The 25,973-nt window shown below is 42.7% G+C and overlaps 2 protein-coding genes across 4 annotated transcripts; one reads left to right on the top strand and one right to left on the bottom strand.

Moving 5' to 3' along the window:
* The first annotated feature begins 6,394 nt into the window (after positions 1-6,394).
* prr5b (proline rich 5b (renal)) lies at positions 6,395-25,097 on the top strand. Of its 3 annotated transcripts, XM_053508833.1 has the most exons (10): positions 6,395-6,527; positions 10,550-10,607; positions 17,990-18,097; positions 18,608-18,688; positions 20,404-20,452; positions 21,341-21,398; positions 21,764-21,855; positions 21,977-22,117; positions 23,417-23,555; positions 24,396-25,097. In XM_053508833.1, exons 3-10 carry the CDS (start codon positions 18,000-18,002, stop codon positions 24,959-24,961), a joined length of 1,224 nt encoding a protein of 407 aa, XP_053364808.1. In that variant the 5' UTR covers positions 6,395-6,527; positions 10,550-10,607; positions 17,990-17,999; the 3' UTR covers positions 24,962-25,097. The 3 variants fall into 3 exon arrangements, with proteins under 3 accessions (XP_053364808.1, XP_053364807.1, XP_053364806.1); XM_053508832.1 differs by lacking the exons at positions 6,395-6,527; positions 10,550-10,607 and adding an exon at positions 17,176-17,425; XM_053508831.1 differs by lacking the exons at positions 6,395-6,527; positions 10,550-10,607 and having other exon boundaries at positions 17,720-18,097.
* Positions 7,466-8,083, bottom strand: LOC128534138 (uncharacterized). Its single transcript, XM_053508435.1, has one exon. The coding sequence runs from the start codon at positions 8,081-8,083 to the stop codon at positions 7,466-7,468; it is 618 nt and encodes a 205-aa protein (XP_053364410.1).
* Positions 25,098-25,973: the final 876 nt, after the last annotated feature.

Below are 25,973 nucleotides of genomic sequence, written 5' to 3'. Positions count from 1 at the left end.
CAGTATTACCTTTTCTGGTCAGAATATCCCATTGTCAACATCCGTTATAAACCTTGGGGTTAAAATGGACTCTCATTTGACGTATGAAACGTCTTATTTCCACCTGAGGAATATTGCAAAACTGCTCCAGCACTTACTTTAGCTGATGCAGAGAAGTTGGTCCATGCGTTGCACTTTTCATTGGGACTACTGGAAGAACACTTCGAAAGCTGCAGTATATTCAGAACACTGCTGCTAGGATCCTGATAAAAGTGCGTAAAATATGATCATATTACGCCCATTCCTAAATCTTTTCACTGGCTCCCTGTTTTGTTTAGAATTGATTATAAGGTGGCCCTTCTTACCCACCAGTGTATTTATGGTGATGCCCCTCCCTACCTCAAAGAACTTATTACCTCACATACATCCACACGCAACCTCCGCTCTGCATCAGAACATCTTTTTAAACCTCCCAAGACTAAACTTCATGCTATGGGAGATAGGGCCTTTTGCTCAGCTGCACCTAGACTGTGGAATGCTCTCCCTGAGTATCTGAGGACGCCACAGACTGTTGACACTTTTAAATCTTGTCTTAAAACTTCTTTTAACTGATTGTTCTTTTAACATTCAATTTGTAGCACTTTGAGATTTGCTTCAAATATAAAGTGCATTATAAATACAATTTATTATTATTATTATAATTAGTTCAGGACTGGAGTTTTCTACAGTCTACCTAAGCCTCTAAACTGGACTCCATATGAACTTCTCCACATCTTCTGTTATACTGAACTTCCAGCCTCCTAACACACAGTATGAGTGCAGATCAATCCCTGCTATCCGTTATCACCCAGATGAGGATGGGTTCGCTGTTGAGTCTGGTTCCTCTCAAGGTTTCTTCCTATTACCATCTCAGGGAGTTTTTCCCTCAGCACCGTCACCCTCGGCTTGCTCACTCACATTTCATACAAACGTAAATAATTCTTTTGATTGTGTAAAGCTGCTTAGCGACAATGACAATTGTTAAAATCGCTATACAAATAAAATGTAATTATTTTATTCTATGGACTGAGCTATGAGTTTAAAAATCATTATGGGACAGTGGGAGGGGTTTCCATCTATCAAATTAACAGCAAAATTTAAAAGCCTCAAATCAGGTACATTTATGGGATAAAACAAAGTACACCCTCATTCAGTTCTATAATCAGGGCCTAAATAACAACTATGTGATTCTCACCAACTCCTACAAACAACCAAACCCCTCAGAGGGCAACAATAACCACAGCAGGTTTCAATATGTAGTCACATTTATTAAAAAGTTAAGCAACTTTCAGAAAACACATGGAAAAATGAAAAATGATTGGACTATAAATGTTTTAGATGTGCTAAAACATTAGTCACATTTAAATCTAGACTCAAAACTCATCTGTTCAGCTGTGCATTTATTCAATGAGCACTGTGCTACGTCCGAACTGACTGTACTATTTTATGTTTAAAAAAAGATTTTTTTAACAGTTTTATTTTTATTTTAAATTATGTTTTTATTAGTTTTAATTAGTCTTTTATTTTTTTTATTTTTAATTAAATTTTAATTAGTTAAAAGTTTTGTTGCAAACTGCATTTATTTTTATTTTAAATGAAATGTAAAAGTTTTTGTTAAAATGTCTTATTGCTATTATCTTTTATATTATTTTATGTTTATTTTATTTTATTTTATGTAAAGCATTTTGAATTACCACTGTGTATGAAATGTGCTATACAAATAAACTTGCCTTGCCTTGCCTATAATTAGGAGAAGACCAGGGAAAAATAAAAAATAAATAAAAATCAGATTGACACTTCATACTAAATATTCCAAAATACTCTATAATTCTTGGTTCATACTATAGTTAAACACATTACTGGTTAGTAAGTTTCTGTCTGGTTGCAGCTTGGCTTTCCAGGAGTGTTACATTACTGTCAAAAGTTGCATGAGTAAATAAGCACTTCTGCATTATGTGCCTTCTTGTCTCAAACTCCCTAAATGTTTGCGATTAAACTCGCAGTGGAAACGGCCAGACACACATGCGAGTTGAGGCGAGTGATTTATCCCGCTGCACCACTACACTGGGACTTGGGGTTCTTCCACCTGCTGAATCACACTTTCGTCTGGAGGTCACATGATGAAGGTCGTGACTGATGCTGTTTTTTCCTGGCATGATGCCGACTCACACCGGACTGAATCTAAAAAACCAAAGTGCAAAAGGTTTTTTTTCTTTTTCTTGATGATTAAAAATCCTGTGCATCTCATTAGTCACAAACAGTTGCTAATTTCTCTCTTGATTACAGAAAGTAGGAAGGGTGTACTTATTTATTCTTACCAGGTTTCAAAATCTTAATTCCACTAAATATAGAAGTCTGTTGCGTTTGTTCGTAGATTTGTTACAGCTACAGTGCTAATCAGCTGCGCAGTGACATCACCTGTTCAAAAAGATGTGTTTGCCTCACATAGAAAATAGTTTTAATCCTTCCCCTCCCTCACTGAGTAGTTGGAGAATTAGCTGGCAGGCTGACTTGGTGACGAAAAAAAATGGGATATAAAAAAAATTCCAAAGTACCTGAAAAAAATAAAGTTCTTTTATTTTATTAAATAAAAATGTATTCATCTTTCATGCTTTTTCTTAACTTTTGCAGGAAATTCCACTTTGCCTGCTTGCTTCAGTACCAAACCTGCTCCGGCACACATGGCGCGTGTGGGTAAACATGCCAATCTGATGGATATGTTTACCCACAAACAGTGTACATTTTCTGTAGGAACTGTAATGCTTCGTTATTTTAAAGAATGTTATCCTGAGTAGTGCATATGTGTTCTAGTGCAGGACATAAACATTAATTTTCTACATTAAAGTGGAAGGATATGCATGTAATGGTTTACAGTAGGTGCATGGATACATACACATGGATGGAAACACATACAGTATGGGCATGGGTAGTGATGCATTAAAGTATATATACACTGTCACTTCATTGGGTACACAAGTCCTACTGCTCAGTAACGGAAATATCTAAACAGCCAATCACATGGCAGCAACCCAACGCATTTAGGCATGTAGACCCGGTCAAGATGACCTGAACGTGGCATGGTTGTTGGTACAAACTGCTGATGTACTGGTCTCTCAACCAGCAGATCTTTTATCTCTTCAGAATAAAGACAGCCAACACCAACAGACTCAACAAGCTTATTAGGACAGCTGTCTCTGTTATTGGAGTGGAGGTGATTAATGAAGAAACTTCTCAGGATCCTGAACAATACGTCCCATCTGCTGCATGCCACACATAATGACGCGAGCACCACAGAGCGTCACAGGAGGTCTTTCCTTAATGTGTCCATCAAACTCTATAACTCCTCCCACTTCTGTAGAGATGAGAGCTAAAATAATGGTCACCACCTAGAAGCAATAGCTGCACTAGCCTTAGATCTGAGTGCCTGGATTCCTCAAGATCACATGCAATATTACGGGGTTTACAGAGAACGGTGTGAAAAAGAGAATATCCCAGTGAGGTCAGTTCTCTGGGAGAAAATACCTTGTTGTCGTCAGAGGTCAAAGGTAGAATTAGCCAGACTGGTTCAAGCTGACCTGTTCTTATCTGACAGGAGCGACCCCCAGTGTGGTCTTCTGCTGCTGTAGCATGTCTGCTTCAAGGCTAAACTCATCTCACACTGGTTTGTTGAACATAACAGTGAGGTCACTGCACTCACACGGCCTCCACACTCACCCGATCTCTGTCCAATTGCATGATGTTATCACATTAACATGCACCAAAATAAGGAATGTTTCTAGCACTGTTCTGAATCTATGCCATGAAGAGTTAAGGCAGTTCTGAAGGCAAAATGAATTCATTCCAGTTCTAACAAGATGTACTTAATGAAGTGTATGTGGGCATTCAATAACACCGTCTCCAGAGGCTTGTACAGTGGACACTATGACACGCCCATCACTCCGGAATAGGGTCAGTCTGGATTCATCAGGTCACATGACCTTTTTCCATCACTCCAAAGTACAGTCTTCATGCTCTCTAGTAAACTAAAGACTTTTTTCTGATGAGTCTCACTAACAAGTGGTTTTATTATGGACACAGAGCTGTTTAGTCCCAATCCCGTGGGTTCTCATCACGCTGTGTGTAAATGCTCTTACCTTCACCATTAAACACAGCTGTGATTTCTACTGAACATTTTCTACCATGCAACTTCACCACACATTTAAGTGAACTCATTGCATCAGTTAGAGGTAAAAGAGACGTTGAAGCACATTATTATACAATTAAAGCCTCTTTATATATTTGTTTATTTAAATCATTTGAATGGGAAGTGTATGTTAGCTACTGGAACCTAGTGTAACCTGGCATTAGTACCACTGACAGGTTACTGTGGTCAAAGCTTCCCAGTTAATGTTAGCCAATTAGCAAAACTTATCTCAACATGTCATTTCAAATTTTTAAGTTGAGGTGGAGTTGTGGTGAGTTGAGCCTGGACAGTTGAGGACCTGTTCTCCGGGGAGGCCTGTAGGACCAGGCTGTGAACTGGGGTAATTCACCCTCTCCTGCGCTAAATGTCTTCAGAAGACAGACAACACATGGAGGAAGGTCAATAAAGTGTATGAGCACATGATTGGAGGACTGCGTGAGTGCTCAGGTGACCCTAATTAAGGCGTCTGTAACTTTACACAAACTAAATATACACTATAGTACAACACAGAACCAGACCTGGTCCAACTATATGACCTGTTAGCAATTTCCTGACACACGTCCCAGCTGCTCTTTGAAGTCTCTAAATCAGCAAACAGACATCTGTAACAGTCTGTGCATGAGAGAGCTGTTCTCACACATTTTACTGCTTATTTCCTGCTTTATTTTATTTTATGACTGTTATTTTTTTCATGGTGTTTATCAGAGCCATCAGATCTGATCACCTGCATCGCTCTCTCTCTCTCTCTCACTAATAAAACACAATGCTTAGTGACCTCTATTAATGATTGTCTAAGAGGAGCTTGTCGCTCGACTCACCCAGGGATTGTGTGAAAGCCCTCCGGCCCTGGCGTGTTCTATTGTTTCCTATAAAGCGAGCCAGGCTTGGCCTCGGGTGTTCAACACTCCGGAGCCTTCTCTGAAATGTAATGGTGGATTGTTAATGAACTTGTTTTTCCTATCATTCTAACAAAAGTAATGTTGTGTATGCTAAGTGTATTCGGTGGAAAGGAAATGGAAATGTTTTGATCGCGATGAGCCGGAAGTTTTAGGCGAGTAGTAAATAGAGACAGAACAGATGTTTTGCCAAATACAGAGCCAATTCCGCAGTGTTGTATTAACATGGAAAGTGTTGAGTTTAACACTCAGCTGAAGTCAAATAAACTCAGAAAGCGTTAGCTTGTGTCCATTAGAACCACAGATCACACTGTAACAGGACTTTATGACTGTGGAAATGCAAAAATGCACGTTTTCCAATAAAACATTTTGTTTCAAGTGTAACAATTAATACATTTAGAATACAAATATAAGAATATTTGGGTTTTCTTTGTTATTTTTATATAAGCTAATATGGTTTAAATGTGGAGAAATGTATTATATTATATTACGTCTAATGATCTACAGTATGTACAATGATTTATTTTAATATTTTAAATGTAACAGTAAGTATTCCCACACGCTGCATGTGAGTTTGCGACGTGCCTGTGAGTTTTATCTTCACACCCAGTAAACATTACACCTGATGGCAGGTAATAAAGAGGGCAGGAATGACAAAGTGCAGTGTTTTCACAACAGACATGTTTCTACACCAGAAGGCAGTTCGAACATCGCGCGGTGTGTTTGGGACACTTGTGTCCTGGTGAACACAGTTAGTAACATGTCACATTAAATAAAGAGCATCTCCAGCTCCCTTTCCTGCTCCACACACAGACAGTAGGACCTCTAATAGACATCTCATTATATTCAGTTCAATTTTATCTGTATACAGTAACGCTTTTAACAATTGTCATTGTCGCAAAGCAGCTTCACACAATCAAAAGAAAATTATGGAGGTTTGTATAAAATGCGAATGTGTATGAATCGATTATATATATATATTATAATGATTATATTAAGTTCTCTGTGTGTCCTCGATCCACTTTAATGAACAAATGTCTGTTTTCCCCTCTCTCTCTCTCAGGTCTTTGTAAGTTAAAAGTTAAGTGTGTTTTGAAGCATTAAAACTGGCAGCACTTGAATAAATATTAAACCTGACACACAGAAAGTGAAACACTGGCGTCTTCAGCGGTGTCTGATTTATTGTGTACACAACCTTCAGGTGTGTATTGCAGCACAGCGTATGATAACGCCCCCTCACACACACCTCCCCTTACAGGTGTGCAGGCTTCCCATGCAGGTTTTAATAGCCGACAGGTAACGATCCGGGCAGCAGCAGCACAGACTTCCTGGTTTCGGGCGTCTTATCCCTACAGAGACGTGTCCAGCTAATCCGTGCCGATCCCCGCAGCTCACCTGTGTGGCATGCACACCGGGACAGGAGGAGAACGGTGAGTGTGTGTCGCTCTGCTCTTTAGTCATCTGAATCAGTGTGTGTACGTGGTGTAGAGTCCTTTAGGTGTAGTGAGCATGCAGTTTACTGAGTCAAGCTTTAAGAAAAAAAAACCCCTAGAGGTACTGAGGACACACTGTAGTCCGAACACTTCCACACCTGCTGGTCCAATCAGAACAGGATTCTAGTTGGTTTGTTTATGTTTCACGCACTGAAAAACCTGGAATGGTAAAAAAACTAAAGAAACATGGTACAGTGACTAGAAAAGAAATCTGGATCAGAACCACATTTTTCAGTTTCTTAGAGGGTTAGAGAAGCAGTCCTGCACACCTCCAGGGTCTCTGCAGGTCACGGTGAGTCGGGCCGTCACTGCACTCCTGTTCACGCCTCTCACGCTGGGTGTCTGTGTCTCTGTTCGTCCGAGATTCTCAATTCAGATTTTAGAATGATCGGAACAATGTCAAGGTCACAGCAAGGTCAAGTGCCTGAAAGGAGCCCCACTCTGACTGTGGAGGCGGAGCCTAAACCTTTTTTATCACATCATTCAACAAATATTAATCCTCATAAAGTTCTGAATGAGGTATGATTTATAAATTGATGTTTGACGTCGGCCCACTTACAGTTATTATTACACCATGTGTTCAAGAATGGGAATTTCGATATTCCCGGGGGGTGGAGTTTTCTAATATAGGGAACAGAAAGGGGGCACCGGAAATGTTAATGTCTGAATATTAGAAATAAATAATTAAATAAATGCTTGTTTTCCCAGCAAGAGGTCGAGATTATGATGTGTCTCCCTTTTCCAGAGGCCATTTTTTTTTTGGCTCCAGTCTGACACCTAGGGTTAGCACCACTGAGCTTCAGTGTGACGAGGTGCCAGTGGGTTATATTGTTTCTCTGAAACCCATTAAGTGCTCTTTAGGGATATTATTAAACTTAAACACAGCAGAAGGTACGAATGAAATGACTCAAAGCTGGAGGACTGGACACTGGAGGACTGGACACTGGAGGCCTGGACAGGGGAGGACTAGACACTGGAGGCCTGGACACTGGAGGCCTGGACACTGGAGGCCTGGACACTGAAGGACTGGACAGGGGAGGACTAGACACTGGAGGACTGGACACTGAAGGACTGGACAGGGGAGGACTAGACACTGGAGGACTGGACACTGAAGGACTGGACTGGGGAGGACTAGACACTGGAGGACTAGACACTGGAGGACTGGACACTGAAGGACTGGACACTGAAGGACTGGACAGGGGAGGACTAGACACTGGAGGCCTGGACACTGGAGGACTGGACAGGGGAGGACTAGACACTGGAGGCCTGGACACTGGAGGACTGGACACTGGAGGACTGGACACTGGAGGACTGGACAGGGGAGGACTAGACACTGGAGGCCTGGACACTGGAGGACTGGACACTGAAGGACTGGACAGGGGAGGACTAGACACTGGAGGACTGGACACTGGAGGACTGGACAGGGGAGGACTAGACACTGGAGGCCTGGACACTGGAGGACTGGACACTGGAGGACTGGGTGCTGTCTGCATTCTTGCAAACAAGAAATTGTCAAAAGAAGTGACATGTAAACATCTTTCTGTAACATTAGATAGTTTTTGTTTTTTTTAAGTAATGTTTGAAAATCTTAAATATTTAGTACTGAGAAGGTCTAAACTAAACCGTGTACTGACAGCCCAAGACTGGATACTGATACTGTACATAACTACTCTTATTATTATTATTATTATTATTATTATTACAAGCTATTTATAGTAGCAGTAAATATTTAGCTGTAGATATTTTATTTATCATAAGTAGTATTTGGTGGTTTGATGTCCAGTGGATAGATGACGGTCTGTGATTAGTTCCAGCCTTTGCTTTGAGTTTAGTCCTAGATTTCCCATGTGGCCAGATGTTTCTCCCAAAAACAGCTAAAGCTTTTAAAAATCATTAAAAAAAATATCTGTAGGCCTGTTTTATTCTGTCACATAGCCAAGAGTGTATATAGAGACAACTAACACTCATAGCTAACGTTGGTCTTCAAATGATTTCTGTCTGTCTCTCATCAGTCGTCGTACACTGGACAGTGTGTGTGTTAGTTGTCTGAGTCTGTGTATTATTGTGTGAGTTATTATATGTTTGATGAATTTGACCGACACGTTTAAACAGTTCGACAGTTGAATATGAACTCAGGTTTTAGAATTGAAGTGTTTTAGAATTGAAGTGTTCTGGTGCATGTTTTTTATTTTAATCATAAGAGAGTTAAAAAGCACAAATGGCAAAATATTTTGTCAAATTCTTTGGGTTATATCAGTGTGAATTTGTGATAGTAACTTAATCTCACAGTTTTGTGTCTCAGTGGATAAACCAGCCTGCGGTGTGTTTGTGGTTGTTAAAGTGTCCAGTTTAGTGTCAATAACATGTTTTAATGGAAATGAAACAAACTGAAAAAGGAGTCAAACGTTCCTTTACTGTATATGATGACAGCTTGCGATCATAGTATAGGTATACACCATACAGAGAGAACACATACCTCTCATACCGCTTGTACAGAAATTTCTTGTGCACATTTGACATTTTGTTACATGGTGTCTCAGTGTGTACACTACAGTCTTCTACAGGGCTTTTTAACTTTATAACATAGTGTTTGAACAACATCCAAATCACATAATGCCCTTTTCACAGAGTGTATCACGGGTGTTAAGCGCCGTTTATTACAGCTGGAGTGAGTGCACAGTAAACATCCCTTTATTGGCTTAAACATTCTCCAAAAACCCTTTAAACACATTCAAACCCAGCAGCTGCCATGTAGCACAGGAAGTGTCTCAGCAAGGGTTTGGGCACAAGTTAGAATTTACTTACTGGAGATTTCGAGACGATGAAATAACACACACATGGCATTAAGGAATCAAGTAAAAAGAACAACACTAATAGTCAGGTCTCACAGGAACAGTATCGTGTCGAGTGCGTTTGTAAAACCCATCGCGCTCCATGATGATGAAACTGTCTCTCATAAAGACCTTCCCAGGACAACAAGACCAAAACTGAGCTCTGCTGCAGAGGAGAAGTTCATTTAGAGTCACCAGCCTCAGAAATCACCAATTAACAACCAGCACCTCAGATTAGAGCCGTTATGAAGCTTCAGAGAGCAGAAGGAGCAGATATACAGATATAGATTCACAGGTGATATTTTAGTTTCCCAGTTAAAGCTCATTATAATCCCAGTCCAGCCGTGTGGAGCAGTAGAACCAGGATTATTGTGATCAGTCTCTTTTTTGTTGTTACAGTACAACCCTGAGTCATATTGAGAGATTAGTTCATCTGATTAAGTCATGTTCTGTTGTTTCGAGAAGTGATACACAACTCAGGAGTACTGGAGAAAATCGGACATATTGGGGATATTTGTTATTTGAGTTTTATATGTAATGTGAAATATATTTCAAATATAATATGTTCTACCTCTGCTAATGTTATACCTCTATAACAGCAAGGACATTCTCCCATAATGGTGGATTTCTTCCTGTTTATGGAGGAACCTGATGTTGTTGCGACATAGCTTTTAAGACTAGTGTTCTCTCTCAGCAAGCTAGTTTTGCAAGAACATTATCACATCATCTGCATGAAGATTACTTTTATAATTTATTAGGTTCATTACTGTTAGCAGATAGACGTGGTTTTTCTGCCCGAGTGTTGTTCCTTCTATTTGGAGAAGGAAATCCACCTGGATGTCCTGTACCTCCCATTTCCTCCTCGGTCCCCAGTCCACGGTCTATGAGTGAGGATGCTCGGGCAGCGTGGTCCACACGTGCACACGTGGGTCAGCGCTGCAGTACCGAACACATTCAACGTGTCAGAAAAAGTCTTGTTCTGCTGATGTAGTTCCTGTTGTGGAAACAGTTGGACAGTTATCTGATTCAGCGTTTAAACTAAACATGCTCAGAATTTCTGCATCATTATCTGTTGCTTTCCTTGTTAACTGCTGCAACATTTATTTTCCTTTTTCCTTTTGTTTAAAGACCGCAAACAGAGGCACTACACGTCGGCCTGACATCTTCACCAGGAACAACAACAAACGTAAGTGACATATGCAGTATTTTCGGCATCCAGCTGCTTGCGAGAGATTGTACGGATCAATATCAGATGTCTAACGTATAAAGTCATAACTGTAAGGGCAGAAATTTAATGCATTTTGTTTCCCAGGATTTTAGATCAGAACAATTAGATATGTAGCATTGAATCTCAGATACAGTCAAAGAAATGTGTATATACTAAAGATCTCTGTGCTAATGTAATGAATGCACAAAGAACAAATTATGTTATATATAATTCTATTATTATTATATTACAATATATATAAAAGTATATTCGGCCATTTCCACTTATTAGTGTTTACAAACCGTCCTGTTACATATGCTGGATTCCTGTAGGAGTTCTCTTACACCGAGTCCTTACCTGGCTATTTTTGTGGGAAAAAACATCAGTAATTATTTAGGACTTTAATATAAATTGTGATAATCTAAAGGGCATGCCAAATTTGAAAATATTAAACTAAACAAAAGGCAGAAAAATCATAGTATTAACGTTTAGGTTAGACAGTTAGATAACTGAAGAGCAATATACGCTCATTAGTAGACTGATTACAATCTAATGTAATTACTATCTCCCTCTTCTCCATCAACATCTGGTGTACTGGTGTATGGTTCTACATATGCATTTTCGACCACAGCCAGGTGACATAACTTTTTAAAACATTTTAAACTAATTATTCTTTTAATAAGAAGAAAAAGACATCTTGTCACCTAAAGTGTAGGTTCAGGTTCAAATGTTATGCTTTTTTTCTAAGATTCTAGAAAACGCTGTAGCTACTGTATGATTATACTAACATATGAACATCATTTATGAAGTGTATCAGTCAGGATTTGACCGTAGCACAGACACAAGCCTGTTCGACTCCCCCCTATAGTGACCTCATATAAGTGGTGATGTCACTTAGGGAGGCCCTGAGCTCTGTGTTGACTAATGATTAGACCTGTGTCCCCTGGCTTGTATGGCTCGTCTCTTTAGACTGAGATCTGTCTCACTGTCTCCTGGTCCCGTGCTAAGATACAGGTGTTTCCTGCTCTGATTAGCGTCTGCATTTAAGCTCCTGATTTCAGTCTCATATTTTATTTCCAGTGTGTTGTCTATGTTTTAACTCTGTTTCACGTCTCGATATTGACTTTCCGCCGTGTGTACTGTAGTAACCTGGTCCTGCTTTCAGCTCTGGTTCTTGGTTCTGATCCTGTGCTAGTCTTCTAGATAGACTGGAGATTTGTTGTTGGGGTTTCTTTCGTGTCTCAGGTCATATGTGACTCATCACATTAGTAACAGTCTGTTTATTTATTTGATTATGTTCATGGTGACATTTCTAAGCAGACAAACGTAGAGTTTGAAATGAATGGAATTGAATCCCTTAATAAAAGGAATCAGAATCCGGAGAATCCCAGGTGATGAGGTTCCTCCTGGACGCAGATAGAGAAAGTAAACTCTCTGTAATACTTTCATGGTCGTTTCCTCTTCACTTCTGAAACACAGATATTTTTGTTTCCCTTCCAATATTTAAAGTGTCCTACGCGCGTGTCTCCAACTCATCCTAAAGACCTGAACCCAACACAAAACAATTCAAACATTTGGAAAGACTTTGTTTCCTCAGAATGTTGTGTGAGAATCTCAGGAGATCAGCGGTTTCCAAAAACCAGCAGCAACTGTAACGGCACGTCTTCATTCCCAGTGTTTCATCAGAACTTTACCCGAAGCTCTTTTTTAGCCTTATGCTAATGCTACATTGCTGTTGTGGGTTTTCCTTCACAGCTCACACGGTGTTCCTGACTTCACTTGCTGTTGTTTCCTCTGAACGACCTGTTGGATGTCTGGTTGTTACTAGACGAGGGGTTTCTTTCTTTATCAGGACGTTCCATATTGTTGTGTTGGTGAGGTCCAGTGTGTGTGTGTGTGTGTGTGTGCTGTGACTCTGATTTATTTCCCCTTTTGGTCATGAAGGAGAGGTATTTTTCTCATTCTCATTTCTCACTTTTTCTCCCCTTTTGGTTTTGTCAGTTCCTGATAATTGTTATCCCTAATATCTCACGCCTCTCGTACAACCGCAACCAAATGTGAGGGTGGAGCAAACACCTTCTCCCAACACCCAGGAAAACAGGCAGCCTGCTGAACCTGCTTGGGGCTATGCAGCGTCAGTCAATAATGCAGTCAGCATGGTGTTGAATCCCAGTTTGTGGACTTCTGCTTGATGTTCAACATTATTCATCCAGATGTCCTCCATAGGAAACTCAGCCTGGACCTAAAGTGGGAGTCTAACATAGTCTTTATTTCAAAAGAGACAAATCAGTGGATGTTCCTCTTGAGATGGCCGTTTGGACATTGGGTCTACCTCACATGGACGCCGGGTGTCTTCATAATCTAATGTGCAACTTAAAACAGTTCTTTGTTGTTGTTGTTGTTTTTAGTTTAAGGGGTTTTTTTGTCATATCAATTTCCCGCCCATCATCAAGGCACTCCCACATCAAGGCCACAGTTACCAACCAGGAAGGACGAAGGCTATCAAATGATTCCTCCAAACCATGTGACGTCACCAACCGCATCTCTTTACGCTGCTCCCTCACTCAGGTGTTTGGGGCGGAGTAACACACTCGAAGGACACTCCTTTCCCTTACGCTAGCTCACAGACGCCCCTGATTGGCTGTAGAGTCGTGATTGACGTGAAAGCGCTAAGTGCCTCTCATCATACCCCGCTGAGAGAGCTCGGCCAATCAGCTCAGGATTAAAACGTGCGATCTCTGGATGATAGGGCGAGCACTTTACCGTTGCCACTCGGAGTGCATTGTTATTAATTAATCTGTGAAATTGTGGCTGTATAACTTTATCAAAAGTGTTGATTTTACTGTCATTAGTCAAAGATTTTAGGACTGAGAGTCGTGAATGATTCGCTAGTTATCTGATACGTTCATGTTAATCAAATTAATGTAACTAAAAATAGTACATGCACACTAGCACCAAACTTGGAAACATTCATGAGGTTGACACTCACCTTCAAAGCAGTCCATCAGCCACACCGCCTTTTATTTATCACAACTGTACTGCTATAAGATGCATCTAGAAATGGAGGTATTACCCCCCAATAAAGATGTAGACAAAAACAAAACTATTTGTGTAGAACAAATAGTGAGTCTGGTTCAATAACTAACATGGGACTGGGCAGGGATAAAAACCATACTGCAGCCAGCCACTAGAGGGCGTCGACATTTTAGATACATTTTGGCTTGACATTTGGTGTCCTGTTTCGAAGCTTCACCTCCTGTATCCATACAGTCTATAGTTTACACTACAGAGTAACTGAGGATGTACACACCTCTTCATTCTCACGGTGTTGGTTCAAACTGTACACTTTACTGTCACTCCACTGCTTGGAGGATGTCTGAGCTCTGACACTGTAGTGCTGTCCAGCTAATCGATGTTAAACAGCCCTTTGTTCTTACAACAAAACAACCTCCAACTATCAGCTAACACAGCTATCACTAACATTAGCACTGCCGATGGACGTCCTTCATCAGTATAGTTGAAATGACTGACGTCAAGATCAGGACCAACAACGATTTCATGTTCTGTTCCATAGAAGATCACTACTGTCAGCTGAAAACAAGTGAGTGACTGCGTCATTAGTGGCGGTCGGCCAAATAAGCCATGGTTACCTTTCATGAACAGAAGATACAAAGAGAAAGAGAGAGAGAGAGAGAGAGAGACGAAATTCAGAAGGGGACTGGACCTGAGTCTGGTTCATTCAGGAATCTAATTAATCCTGCAAAAGAAGAAGACATCTCCAGGCTTTAATTTACTAATAAATGGTGTAAGAAATAAGAAATAATGGCGAGATGTTCCCAGTGTAATGAAAAAGATTTTGCTACAGAAGTCCAGACAGGAGGGCTCAGCTGAGACGTCCTGATCACTCGGTCTCTTTATAGTTTACTCGATTTAAACGTGATAAACCTTCTATTCAACTCAATTCAATTCAATTTTATTTGTATAGCGCTTTTAGCAATTTTCATTGCCGCAAAGCAGCTTTACATAGTCAAAAGAATTATTTAGGTTTGTATGAAATGTGAATTTGTATGAATCAAAATGGTCAGTTTGTCCCTGGTGAGCAAGCCGAGGGCGACAGTGGCAAGGAAAAACTCCCTGAGATGGTAATAGGAAGAAACCTTGAGAGGAACCAGACTCAACAGGGAACCCATCCTCATTTGGGTGAAACAGAAAGAGTAAATGATCTGCATTTATACAGTGTGTAGGGTGGGAGGCAGTTCAGCTATAATAGCTGATGTTAATTGATGTTAATATGGAGTCCAGGTAGTTATTGAAGACCCAGGTAGACTTGTAAGAAGTTCCAGTCATGAACTATCGAACTGTCAAGTCCCCAGAGAAACAGTTGCCAACACCAGTCAAGGCTAGAACCATTTTCTAGGTAGAGAGAATCATTCCCAGACACCAGACGCATCCCAGAGAGACACACGGGGCATCCATGTGACGAGATCTTCAGCCAGAAGCGGGGCACCAGGATGGGTCAGACAGGTCCGGAGGGCAGAGGGAGTCTGGATCACTGGCAGCTCAGGAACGACATGTGTAGCTCGACAGAGAGAGAGAGAAAGAGTGAAAGGGGGGACAGGAGGAGAGAGGAAAAAGAAAGAGGGGGGGGAAAGAGAAGAAGAGGAGAGATGGCAGTTAGGTATGGTCACAGTCACACAATGTATAATGTGAATGTATAGTAACTGTAGAGTGCAAGCAGAGACTCCGGCAGGACTAACTATGACAGCATAACTAAAAGGGAGAGCCAGAAGGAAACACAAACATGAGGGGGAACTGACATGTAAAGCAAGCAATCCCCTCACCGTCAGCAAACCTGAGTAATCAATGAGAGTGAGGAAGACAGCATCCAAACATACCAGTTCACCATAATACTCTACGTCCATGAGTCCCCCAGATCTGCTCCTTTACCTATGGCAAATCTATTTATAAAAATGCTTGGCTAAATAAATAGGTTTTTAGCCTGGACTTAAACACTGAGACTGTGTCTGAGTCCCGAACACTATTTGGAAGACTATTCCATAGCTTTGGGGCTTTGTAAGAAAAAGCTCTGCCCCCAGCTGTATTTTTCATAATACGCGGTACTGACAAGCAGCCTGCATCCTTTGATCGAAGTAGGCGTGGCGGATCGTAAGACACTAGCAGTTCGCTCAGGTACTGCGGCGCGAGACCATTTAATGCTTTATATGTCAAGAGTAGTATTTTAAAATCAATGCGAAATTTCACAGGGAGCCAATGGAGTGAAGATAAGATGGGGGTGATGTGCTCATATCTTCTGGTTCTAGTGAGGACTCTCGCTGCTGCATTCTGGACTAGCTGAAGCTTATTTATGCATCTAGCTGAACAACCAGACAGTAAGGCATTACAATAGTCCAACCTAGAGGTGATAAAAGCATGAACTAGTTTTTCTGCGTCGTTTAGCGACAATAAATTTCTTATTCTGGCAATATTTCTGAGGTGAAAGAATGCTATCCTGGTAATATTATCTACATGTGCTTCAAATGAAAGGCTGGAATCAATAATCACACCAAGGTCTTTCACTGTTGCATTTGATGGAACAAAAAGGCCATCTAAAGTTACGGTGTGATCTAAAATTTTACTCCTAGCTGTATGCGGTCCTATGACTAGAACTTCTGTCTTATCCGGATTTAGCAGAAGGAAGTTAATTAGCATCCAATTTCTTATGTCCTGCACACATTGCTCAATTTTAGTAAGCTGTTTTTTCTCATCAGGTTTTGCTGAGACATATAACTGTGTATCGTCAGCATAACAATGAAAACTAATACCATGCTTACGGATTATGTTGCCCAGAGGAAGCATGTAAAGGGAAAAAAGCAGTGGACCTAAAACTGAACCCTGCGGAACGCCAAACTCCACTAGAGAACATGCAGAATAATCACCATTTAAGTCTACATACTGATAACAACACCTTCTACAGGTGGCACGGTGGCGTAGTGTGTCACCTTGCACCTCCAGGGTCTGTGTTCGATTCCCTTAGTTCTGTGTTTGCATGTTTGCATGTTCTCATGGTGCTTGATGGGTTTCCTCTGGTTTCCTCCAAAAGACACTGAGGTTGTCTGATCGTTGCCCCGAGGTCCCAACATGGGAATCACTCCCACAGCCCCCACCGGACTCCGCTGTCCCTAGTTGGACTACAGAGGTTCCTGGATGGATGGAAACCTTCTAGAATGTTTCAGTTATTAATTAGTAAATAATGTTGAATTACGAACTCTGTTTAAAAGTTTAGATTTTTATAGTTTTGCCCTAAAACGACATGATTGGGGTTTATGTGTGTCTGATTGTTTGACTCTGTGTCTCACTGACCTCAGCCCTGCATTCAGAGTGTCCCTCTTTCATCAGAGCAGTCCTCATGCTTACACACACACACTCTCTCTCTTACTTTGTATTCAACACAGTGTTCACCTCAATAAGCACTTCCTGTGTTGGGCAACGAGCCTCTCTCTCTCTCTCTCTCTCATGTGCGAGACTCGTCCCACATGCCGGGGAACGGATCTGGCGCTCTTCCTCCTTAGACTGTCTCACTTCTCTGTCCTTATAAACCATGGCAGTGTGTGAGGACGTGTGTCCACGGCCGGCTGCTGGAGGAAGAGCCGCTCTCGCTGCAGTCTTCTCCCAGTTACAGGAGATTTATTCTCTGCTGTAAAGTGTCTCTCGGGTGTCTCCCCCTCCGTCTCCTGTCCGGTGCGTCTCTAAAGCTCGTCCATGGAGTGGAGTTACGTTCTGCCCATCCATTTTATGGAGTAAGTAGAGGAACCTTTGGTTTTATTAGACACTGGAAAGGTGTAAAACCTTCTGACTGTACAAACTCAAACAGACTGTGGCCATTGTTCAAAGCCGTGTGACTGTGTGTCCTGGCCTGAATGGCCTCAGTGTGTGTGTGTGTGTGTGTGTGTGTGTGTGAGGGTTAGATCGGTCGCCTGTGTCTACTTGGCTTTTCTGTTTGGTTACCAGAGTATGAACACAGTGGGTTTTTTTCTCCCCTAGCTCTGGTATGTGTGTGTGTGTGTGTGTGTGTGTGTGTGTGTGTGTGTGTGTGTGTGTGTTTCTGCTGAGATGTGGTACAGTAGGTGGAAAGGGAGACAGAGTGAAAGAAAAAGGCAGAGAGAAAGTGTGTGTGTGTATCAGAGTGTGTGTGTGACGCTGAGAGATATAAAGAGAAACCCAGAGGAAGGAAAGAGGAGTGGGTGGAGTCACCTCACCTTCCACCACTACTGCCTCTCCGTCTCTCCGTCTCTCTGTCTCTGTCTGTCTCCGCTGGTTCGTATCTGCCCCTCGTGTCCCCTCACCATGCGCACTCTCCACAGGCTGAAGTTGATGAGTTCTCCGAGTCTCAGTGATCTGGGCAAGAGCGACCGCTTGGAGGAGAGAGGAGCTCAGCAGTGCAGGGCGGGGGCCAACGCCATCTGGAACAGGTACACACACACACACACACACACACACACACGCACAGCCTCACACACACGCACACAGCTTTAATGCAAGGAATTCTCTAGACATTAGGCAGGTACTTACTGTTTATTTACTGTTTATCTGTTTATCTTTACACCTTTATATTTGTGCAGTGCTGTGATTGTGTTCAATCTGCTTTTAATTTAAAAGTAAATGTGACTTTAGACTGGGCGGTGTGTGTGTGTGTGTGTGTGTGTGTGTGTGTGTGTGTGTGTGTGTGTGTGTGTGTGTGTGTGTGTGTGTGTGTGGCACGGTTCGGTGCCCGTGGGTTACAGCCGCTCTTCATCATTAGCTGATTGATGTGCAGAGGTGTACACACACACAAAGAGAGCACTCACAGAACACATTCCATAGTTTTTTTGCTGGTTCACACACACACACACACACACACACATACACTCATACGCATATGCATGGTGTCTGTGGTGCGAGGACAATGGATTGATTTGTATTCTGTGTGTGTGTGTGTGTAGCATCCATAATGCGGTCATCTCCATGTTCCAGAAGAAAGAGCTGGGAGACAATGAGCTCTACGCTTTAAACGAAGGTGTCAGGTATGCATGCTTCATGACCTTTGACCCCCAGGCGTTCTGCTCGGCGCTCAGCGTCTCTGTCCCGCACAACCCGACACAGTGTGACATCATGAAGTGTGATAAAGAGGCGTGTCCTGATCAAAGCGCTGAGAGCCTCCCGGGCTGTGAACATCTCCGGTGTGTGACTTCAGGCTTAAAGACTATCGACTCTGTAGTTTTGCTTTTAATGGATTATTATAAGAAGTTCTCGGCTGTTTGATGTCAGTCTGTGTACAGATGGTGGAGGGCACATTACAGATCGCTCTGCTGTTCAGACAGGAAGTGGTCAGGCACATGGTATAAACTTTCCTCTACACACAGTATAAACGTTCCTCTAATGGGTTAGACCACATAACAGATGCGTATGCATGTTAGTTCCTCCAAGAACTGGTGAAGCTCCTGTTTGCGTATTCTCTAGTGCTGTGAATCTCCATCCTGGACCTGAAGGTCCACCTGCCGTGGACATTTCAGCACACCTGCTTTAGCTAATGAACAGCCCTTTCTGAACAGAAGTGGGTGTGGCAGAGCAGGGAGACACAACCACCTGCAGGACACGTCCAGAAGCAGGATCGTTGGCTCGGGTCAGCTTACAATGAGGTGATCTGCCCTGAGGAAGAGGCTGGGCTCACATCCTAGTTAATGTCCTACAACCCGAGGGTTAAAGACTGACCCAGACCCGGACTGGATGATCTGTCACGGAAACTAAACCAACAAAAACATTAGAACTGGGATAGGCTCCATCCCCTACGACCCTGAATACAGGACAAAGCGGTATAGACGAGGAGCGAGTGAGAATCATTTAATCATTAGAGTCATTAAACACTGATTTACACCCACCAGCTATAATTAAACACATTATCACTGGTTATCAGTTATACACCAGTGAACTGCTGACCTGGTGATTGGATCCACCCCGATCTCCCCCGACCCGTCCACTCCAATGGGCACGAGTTTTACCCAGAACACCCAGTGCACCATCAGGCAAAGAGCCCAAGACCTCTGACCCCGCCTCCAGACTCCGAAGATCCCAATCAAGCCCTATGGGATCCACAGAGGCCCCGCCCCTAAGGGACCAGAGCCTCCCTACACAATACTGGGCTCAATGTCGTGTTGAATATTATGATTGGTTGGAGTAAAATAATAGAAAACTGAATAAATCAAACGTAATAAGGCCAATGTCCCTTAATAAGTATTTGGGACAGGGACAGGGACACGAGAGAGAGAGAGAGATTGTCTCACATATGGACTAATACTCTATCATCGTCATCTTGGCTGTTAAGTTTATTTTGATTTCGATTACTCTGGCAGTTATTTGGTTTATTTGGATGTTTATGTTTATTCTATTGTAAAAATCGACCGGCATTCATCCAACAACAGCTGCACTGTTGGAAAGACAGAACAGGTTTCCTGTTTAAAAGTAAAGGAGATTTTTATTCTAGTCCTGGTCGCAGCGTGCATTTCCTTCATTTTGTGTGAAAATGTTCTCACCGAAAATGAGACACTGATCCCCCCCCCCCCCCCGCCTTTCAGTAATGAAGTTGTTCTCTTTTCTGCTCAATATCTCAGTTTCACATTGTCTTTTTTCTGCTTGACTTTCTCTCTAATAGTTTCCCGTCCCCCCCTCGTCCCCCCCTCGTCCCCTCTCGTCCCCTCTCGTCCCCCTCTCTCACCACCTCTCTGTTGGTTTCTTGTCCCAGGCAGCTGCTAAAGACTGAGCTCGGCTCCTTCTTCACTGAGTACCTGCAGGTAAGCGTGTGTGTGTGTGTGTGTGTCTGTAAAACAGCCAGTAATGCCAGTTTGCAAACTGCACATGCAAAATGTTTCTGTTAATAAACAGATTTATCGTTTTTTCACTCTCATCAGTGTGGAGGTGTTCGTGTGTCTCCTGTGTTTGGGGAAAGTCTTGGGCTTCAGCACAATCACAGTCTGGGACAGTTGGTTTCTTGTCCTGTCTATAAACAGTTTAGAGTAGAGCCACACCTCCAAAGCCACACCTCCAAAGCCACACCTAACGCTAGCAAACAGCACGCGTCATAGGCGTATTAGCTGCTCTGGACCCAACGGCCCCTTCGACTGGCACAGATAATACATCAACATTTCAACAGTATATAAAAAGTATGTGGCGTAACGTAATTTAATGTCTTTGTGTGTGTGTGTAAAGCAGAGAGGGGGTGCTTCACACACACACACACAGTAAAGGCGAGAGAGACGGTGTGTGACCTGGCACGGTGTCAAATTACCGAGGGAGAAAATAGATTTTTAACCTCTAATGAGACACACACGGGGTCACAGTTACCTCATTATACCTGTGAGAGACGAGCACTAAGACCCATCAGGGGGGACCGTTACCCACAATTCCACAGCGCAGGAGAGGAAAAAACCCTTGGCTCACTTGTGATCACGAGGGGAAGAAGCGCATGCGTGATACTCGGTGCTCGTAAACTCGTAAACCAAGACTTGCTCGATTGTTCAAATTTATTACAAATCTTTGCTCGTCTTGCGGAACACTCGCGAACCAAGTTGCTCACAATCCAAGGTTTGAGTGTAAATTGATATGTTAAGCTGAGGACAGGGGCCGGTACTAAACCTGAGCACCAGGAGTTCAATGTAAGTCCTTGTGATGTATGTTTACAGAACCAGCTGCTCACCAAAGGGATGGTCATACTGCGGGACAAGATCTACTTCTATGAAGGTAAAAGACTTCAATCAGAAATCTGTCATGTTTTATTTAAAGGTTTTTCCCAAAAGTCTTTGTGACACGAGTGTAAAAACAGTGTGTGTGTGTGTGGACAAGGTTAATTTAAACAGGTGTGTGTGTGAGTGTGTGTGTGTGTGTGTGGTGGCCACGTAACTGCTGTGTGCTCTTTCTGACTGTTGTGGTTTCTAGCTTCCTTTAACCTTTAGAAGATTTGAAACTGACACAAGTGTAATAATTCTGTTATTGCGTACGGAGGGGATTGCGAACGTTTTCCAGTCATCACTACGTGAAGGTTGTTTACCCTCAAGTGGTCGAGAGTTAATTTTATAGAATTGTTAGTGTTTTCTCTCTCTGTGCAGGTCAGAAGTTACTTGATGCTCTGGCTGAAACCTGGGATTTCTTCTTCTGTAACGTTCTCTCCACACTGCAGGCCATTTTCTACCCGGTCCAGGTACGTCAGCGTCCGCGTCCCCTCAGACAGTGTCCACTGCACGCATGGCAAAGATCTTTATCAAAGAAATATGTCGTGCATATCTTCGTGTGTGTGTGTGTGTGTGTGTGTGTGTGTGCAGGGGAAGGAGCCCACGGTGAGGCAGCTGGCTCTCCTGCACTTTCGGAACATTATAACCCTGAGCGTAAAGCTGGAGGACGCTCTGTCTCGTCCCAAAGCTTGCGTCCCTCCCTCCATCACACAGATGTTGCTCATACTGCAGGTCAGTTTATTCATTTTATAGCGTAATGTATCAGAGAGCACATGGGGACAAATACAGGAAACAGTTACTTAAAGTCCTCTCGACAGCAGCACAATTACTCAGCTGCAGCAAAAAAAACCCACAACAGATGAGATGATGAGACCGAGGCAGGGACGTGTCTGTCTGAGACCCACTGAAGTCTCACTGACGTCACACTGAAGTCACACTAAGGTCACACACCACTGGGTCTTAACAGCTGTAAGAATAGATTCAGGTTATAAAGATGAGAACTATTGCAAATTAGATGCATTAATTGATGGAAAAGATCAAGATCTTACAACTTCATATTCATTGACATACATACTGTACATGTTTGTCTGTATATACAGTATACTCTGTGTGTGTGTGTGTGTGTGTGTGTGTGTGTGTGTGTGTGTGTAGCATTTTATTAAAGGAAACATGAAGGAAGAAGAAAGTGATTGATGAAAGGAAGTTGATGTGTAAGGCCTAACAGAATTACACAACCATCAAACAACATGAGAATAAAGAAAATGAGGAAATGATAAACCTGTTCAAAAGTTTTCACACCTTTTAGTTCTTAATATCAGCTATAAGCGCCTCGGGTTCCTGTACATGTTTTGGTTGTCTTGTACGAACTCCCCAAAGTGTCTGAATGATCCTGACGTCAGGAGACGTGATGATCGCTCCAGGACCCTCTCCTTCATCTGCTGTAGCCACTGGAGGGTCAACTGGGTCTCTGGATCAGAGTCATGATGGAACGTCCAGGAGTGTCCCATGAGCAGCGTTCATGCTGTAGAATGTAAAGAGTGTTTTCTGATAACATGCTGCGTTCATCTCACGCTGTGGTGCAGGAGCTCACTCGGACCCAAAACGAAGAGATCCAGTGTGTGTGTGTGTGTGTGTGTACCACTGGAGTGTCACTATTGTCTCTGATTTGTAAGATGTATTGATTTTTAACAATGTGTAATCATCTACTTGTCATTGTACAGGTGTTTAATAGAGTTTAAAGTGAACAACATTATGAAAGACACCCGTCAGAATTTCGTAGCAGCGCTAGCAACATGTGCAGAAGTCTTGGCCCCACCCCCATTTATTTATATAATTAAAACTGAATTTAATGTCCTGTAAATCTGATCCGACCAAAAACTCAGAATTGGTGTTACGCCACACATATGAAGCCATGCTCGCTCAGAGACCGGCGCACCAGGGCCTCCATCATGGTCTGTGGAAAGATCTTAACCTCATACAAAACCACCCAATCATTTCAGGACGATATGAATTCTGTGCCGTGTGTTCCAGGGCGTGCACGAGTCTCGGGGAGTGAGTGACGACTACTTAAGGTTGGAGTCTTTGATCCAGAAGGTGGTGTCTCCGTACCTGGGCACGCATGGGCTCTACAGCGACGGCGGCTGTGTGCCGCAGTGCTCCTGTGTGCTGGGTGAGGACCAATACGACCTGAGGGCATTAAACATTCACCCTGATGGGGAAAAACACACTTTCTCGAATATCTGTCATGTGGTTTTGAAGGGGAATCCATGACAGTGAGTTCCCTGTTGAGTCTGGTTCCTCTCAAGGTCACTTCCTCTTGTCATTTTTTCCCCTGAACATCATCACACTCGGTTTGTTCATCAGGGACAGTCTGTACATGATGCTACACAAATTGGTTTTAAAATGAAGGCAATGTGTAAATGCGCTTATTTATGCCTTATTTACGGAATAATTTAGCATTATTTACAGAAACCTCAACATTTGTGATCAGTATCCTTCTTAGAAACCACAAACCATGTGTCCAAAACCATTCCACGAGTTTCTCCAGTGGGTGGTGAGTGTATAGTACTGTGCAAAAGTCTTGACTCTTTTCATCTTTTCATATTAAATGATGTTTAAGTCAACCTCAGCAGCGACCTCATTTCCCCTCTCGTCTGTTCCAACCACTCGGCATCACCACCTGATCATCTGTCACCATCTGTTCCTGTTCCTCACTGGATCAGGACTTAAGTTAGATGTTTTTATGCTTGAATGATTCACAGGTCACTGTGTGGCTTAACGAACCAAAGACTTTTCTCTAAAACTGATCAGGTACAGGGACTGGGACTAAACATGAGAGCCTTTAGATAGCCTGGAGAACTGTTCCTTAAGTCTACATCAAAAAATAAAAGAAAATTAATGGGGGCTTAAGACTTTTGCACAGTACTGTATGTATGTGGGATGGAAATTCCCAGTAACGGAATTAACCAGTTGCACCACTTCAGGTTTCTTTCTTCTCCTTCTGTCTCAGAGAAGCGATTGATGCGGCACTGGCCCACGCTCGGGGACGCCTCTGCCAGGAACCCCGTAATGCGCTCCAAGAGCTACAACATGCCCATGCTGACCCCTGTGGAGGAGTACGAGGTGGAGGCCGCATCGGCCGGCAGCTCAGGGATCCGACGCCATTCCGTGTGCCAGATGACCTTGTGCCAGGAGGAGCCGGCCTTCTCCAGCACCAAGTCCAGTCCCGAGACGAACAGCGAGCCCCAGCTCTCAGCCTCTCACCCGTCCACAGAACCGGACTCGGCTCTGACAGGATGCAGAGCGCAGATGAAGGACACGTCTCCGCTCCCGTCCCCGTCCCTGTATCCCTCGAGTTTCCCTCAATGTTCTTCAGAAATATTTCAGAAAATAGTCTCAGCTTCTGATCTTACCCAGGAAGTGTCCTCGCCAACCGGAGGCTCACTGAGCCCCGAAACCATCACGGATCAGCTCCTGGAGTCTTTGGACTCCGAATCAGAAGGAATCTTCATAGACTTTAGCTGCCACGGCTCACAATCGTCTAACTTCAGTCAGGAGAGTGAGAGTGTGGTGTAGGAGCGCAGGAGCGCCACGCCGGCCCTCTGACTGGCCCCGAACTTCAAGAGGGTCCATGTCTGGGGAGGGGGAGTTCTGTCGTCCACATTTTTTGTAATTTTATACTAAAGATTTTAAAAAACATTTAACATTTTTTTTTAAAAGATATTTTAATCAAGGGTTGGATCTGTGGGGATTTCAGTTTTTCCTCCAAATTTTATAAATGTATTTTTACAGTTCTTTATTTTGTCCCCATCCTTTTTAAAAGAAAATGTATTAAAAATGTTTAGAATAACAAATTATACATTTTGTAACAGGAAACATAACAAATTAATATATTTATTTAATTGTATTTATTTATTTAATTGTTGGTTGATTAATGCGCTGGTTGTGGGTTCGAGTCTCGGCACCACCAAGCTGAGAAGAGAATGTAATGAATCATATGACACAAAGTCTTCCTTCTTTTGTCTTCTGTCTTTAAGAATGTCTGTCTAATGATCTGAGGCATTAAATATTATTATTAATAATAGTGTGTGTGTGTGTGTGTGTGTGTGACTGATCGATTGATACTGTAGCTACTGTAGATGTGGTTTAGAGCTCAGGTTAAATGCACAGAACAAATGCACTTCATTATGTTCACAGACACACAAAAGTAAGAAAACAGAATACACACAAACCGGCCGATATATTAGGTACATTAGGAATTAGGAAAAGGTCAAAGGAGGACGGGAACTCCTGAGGTCTGCTGGGGGGAGGAGGGGGTGTAGATCTGTGTGTCAGATGTTGCTCTGGTCTACTGCAGTATAATTACACACACTCCATAAGAGTCGAAGGCTTTTACTGTCACTCACAGGCTGTCAATCACATCCTGTTCCACACCCTGACCGACGGCGCGGCCCATTATTACATCATCAGTGTTCGGAGTGTGTGTTTGTCCACACGTCTCTCGACCGCGAGTTCTTACTGAGATTAAGGTCTGTGGAGTCTCCTGGACATGGACCCAAAATGTCCATGTTCCCCACTTAGTCATGAC

Source organism: Clarias gariepinus, chromosome 12, assembly GCF_024256425.1.
Source record: "Clarias gariepinus isolate MV-2021 ecotype Netherlands chromosome 12, CGAR_prim_01v2, whole genome shotgun sequence".
Classification (NCBI taxonomy): domain Eukaryota; kingdom Metazoa; phylum Chordata; class Actinopteri; order Siluriformes; family Clariidae; genus Clarias; species Clarias gariepinus.
The sequence above is the reverse complement of the archived record's forward strand: the minus strand, read 5'-3'. Positions and strand labels throughout refer to the sequence as shown.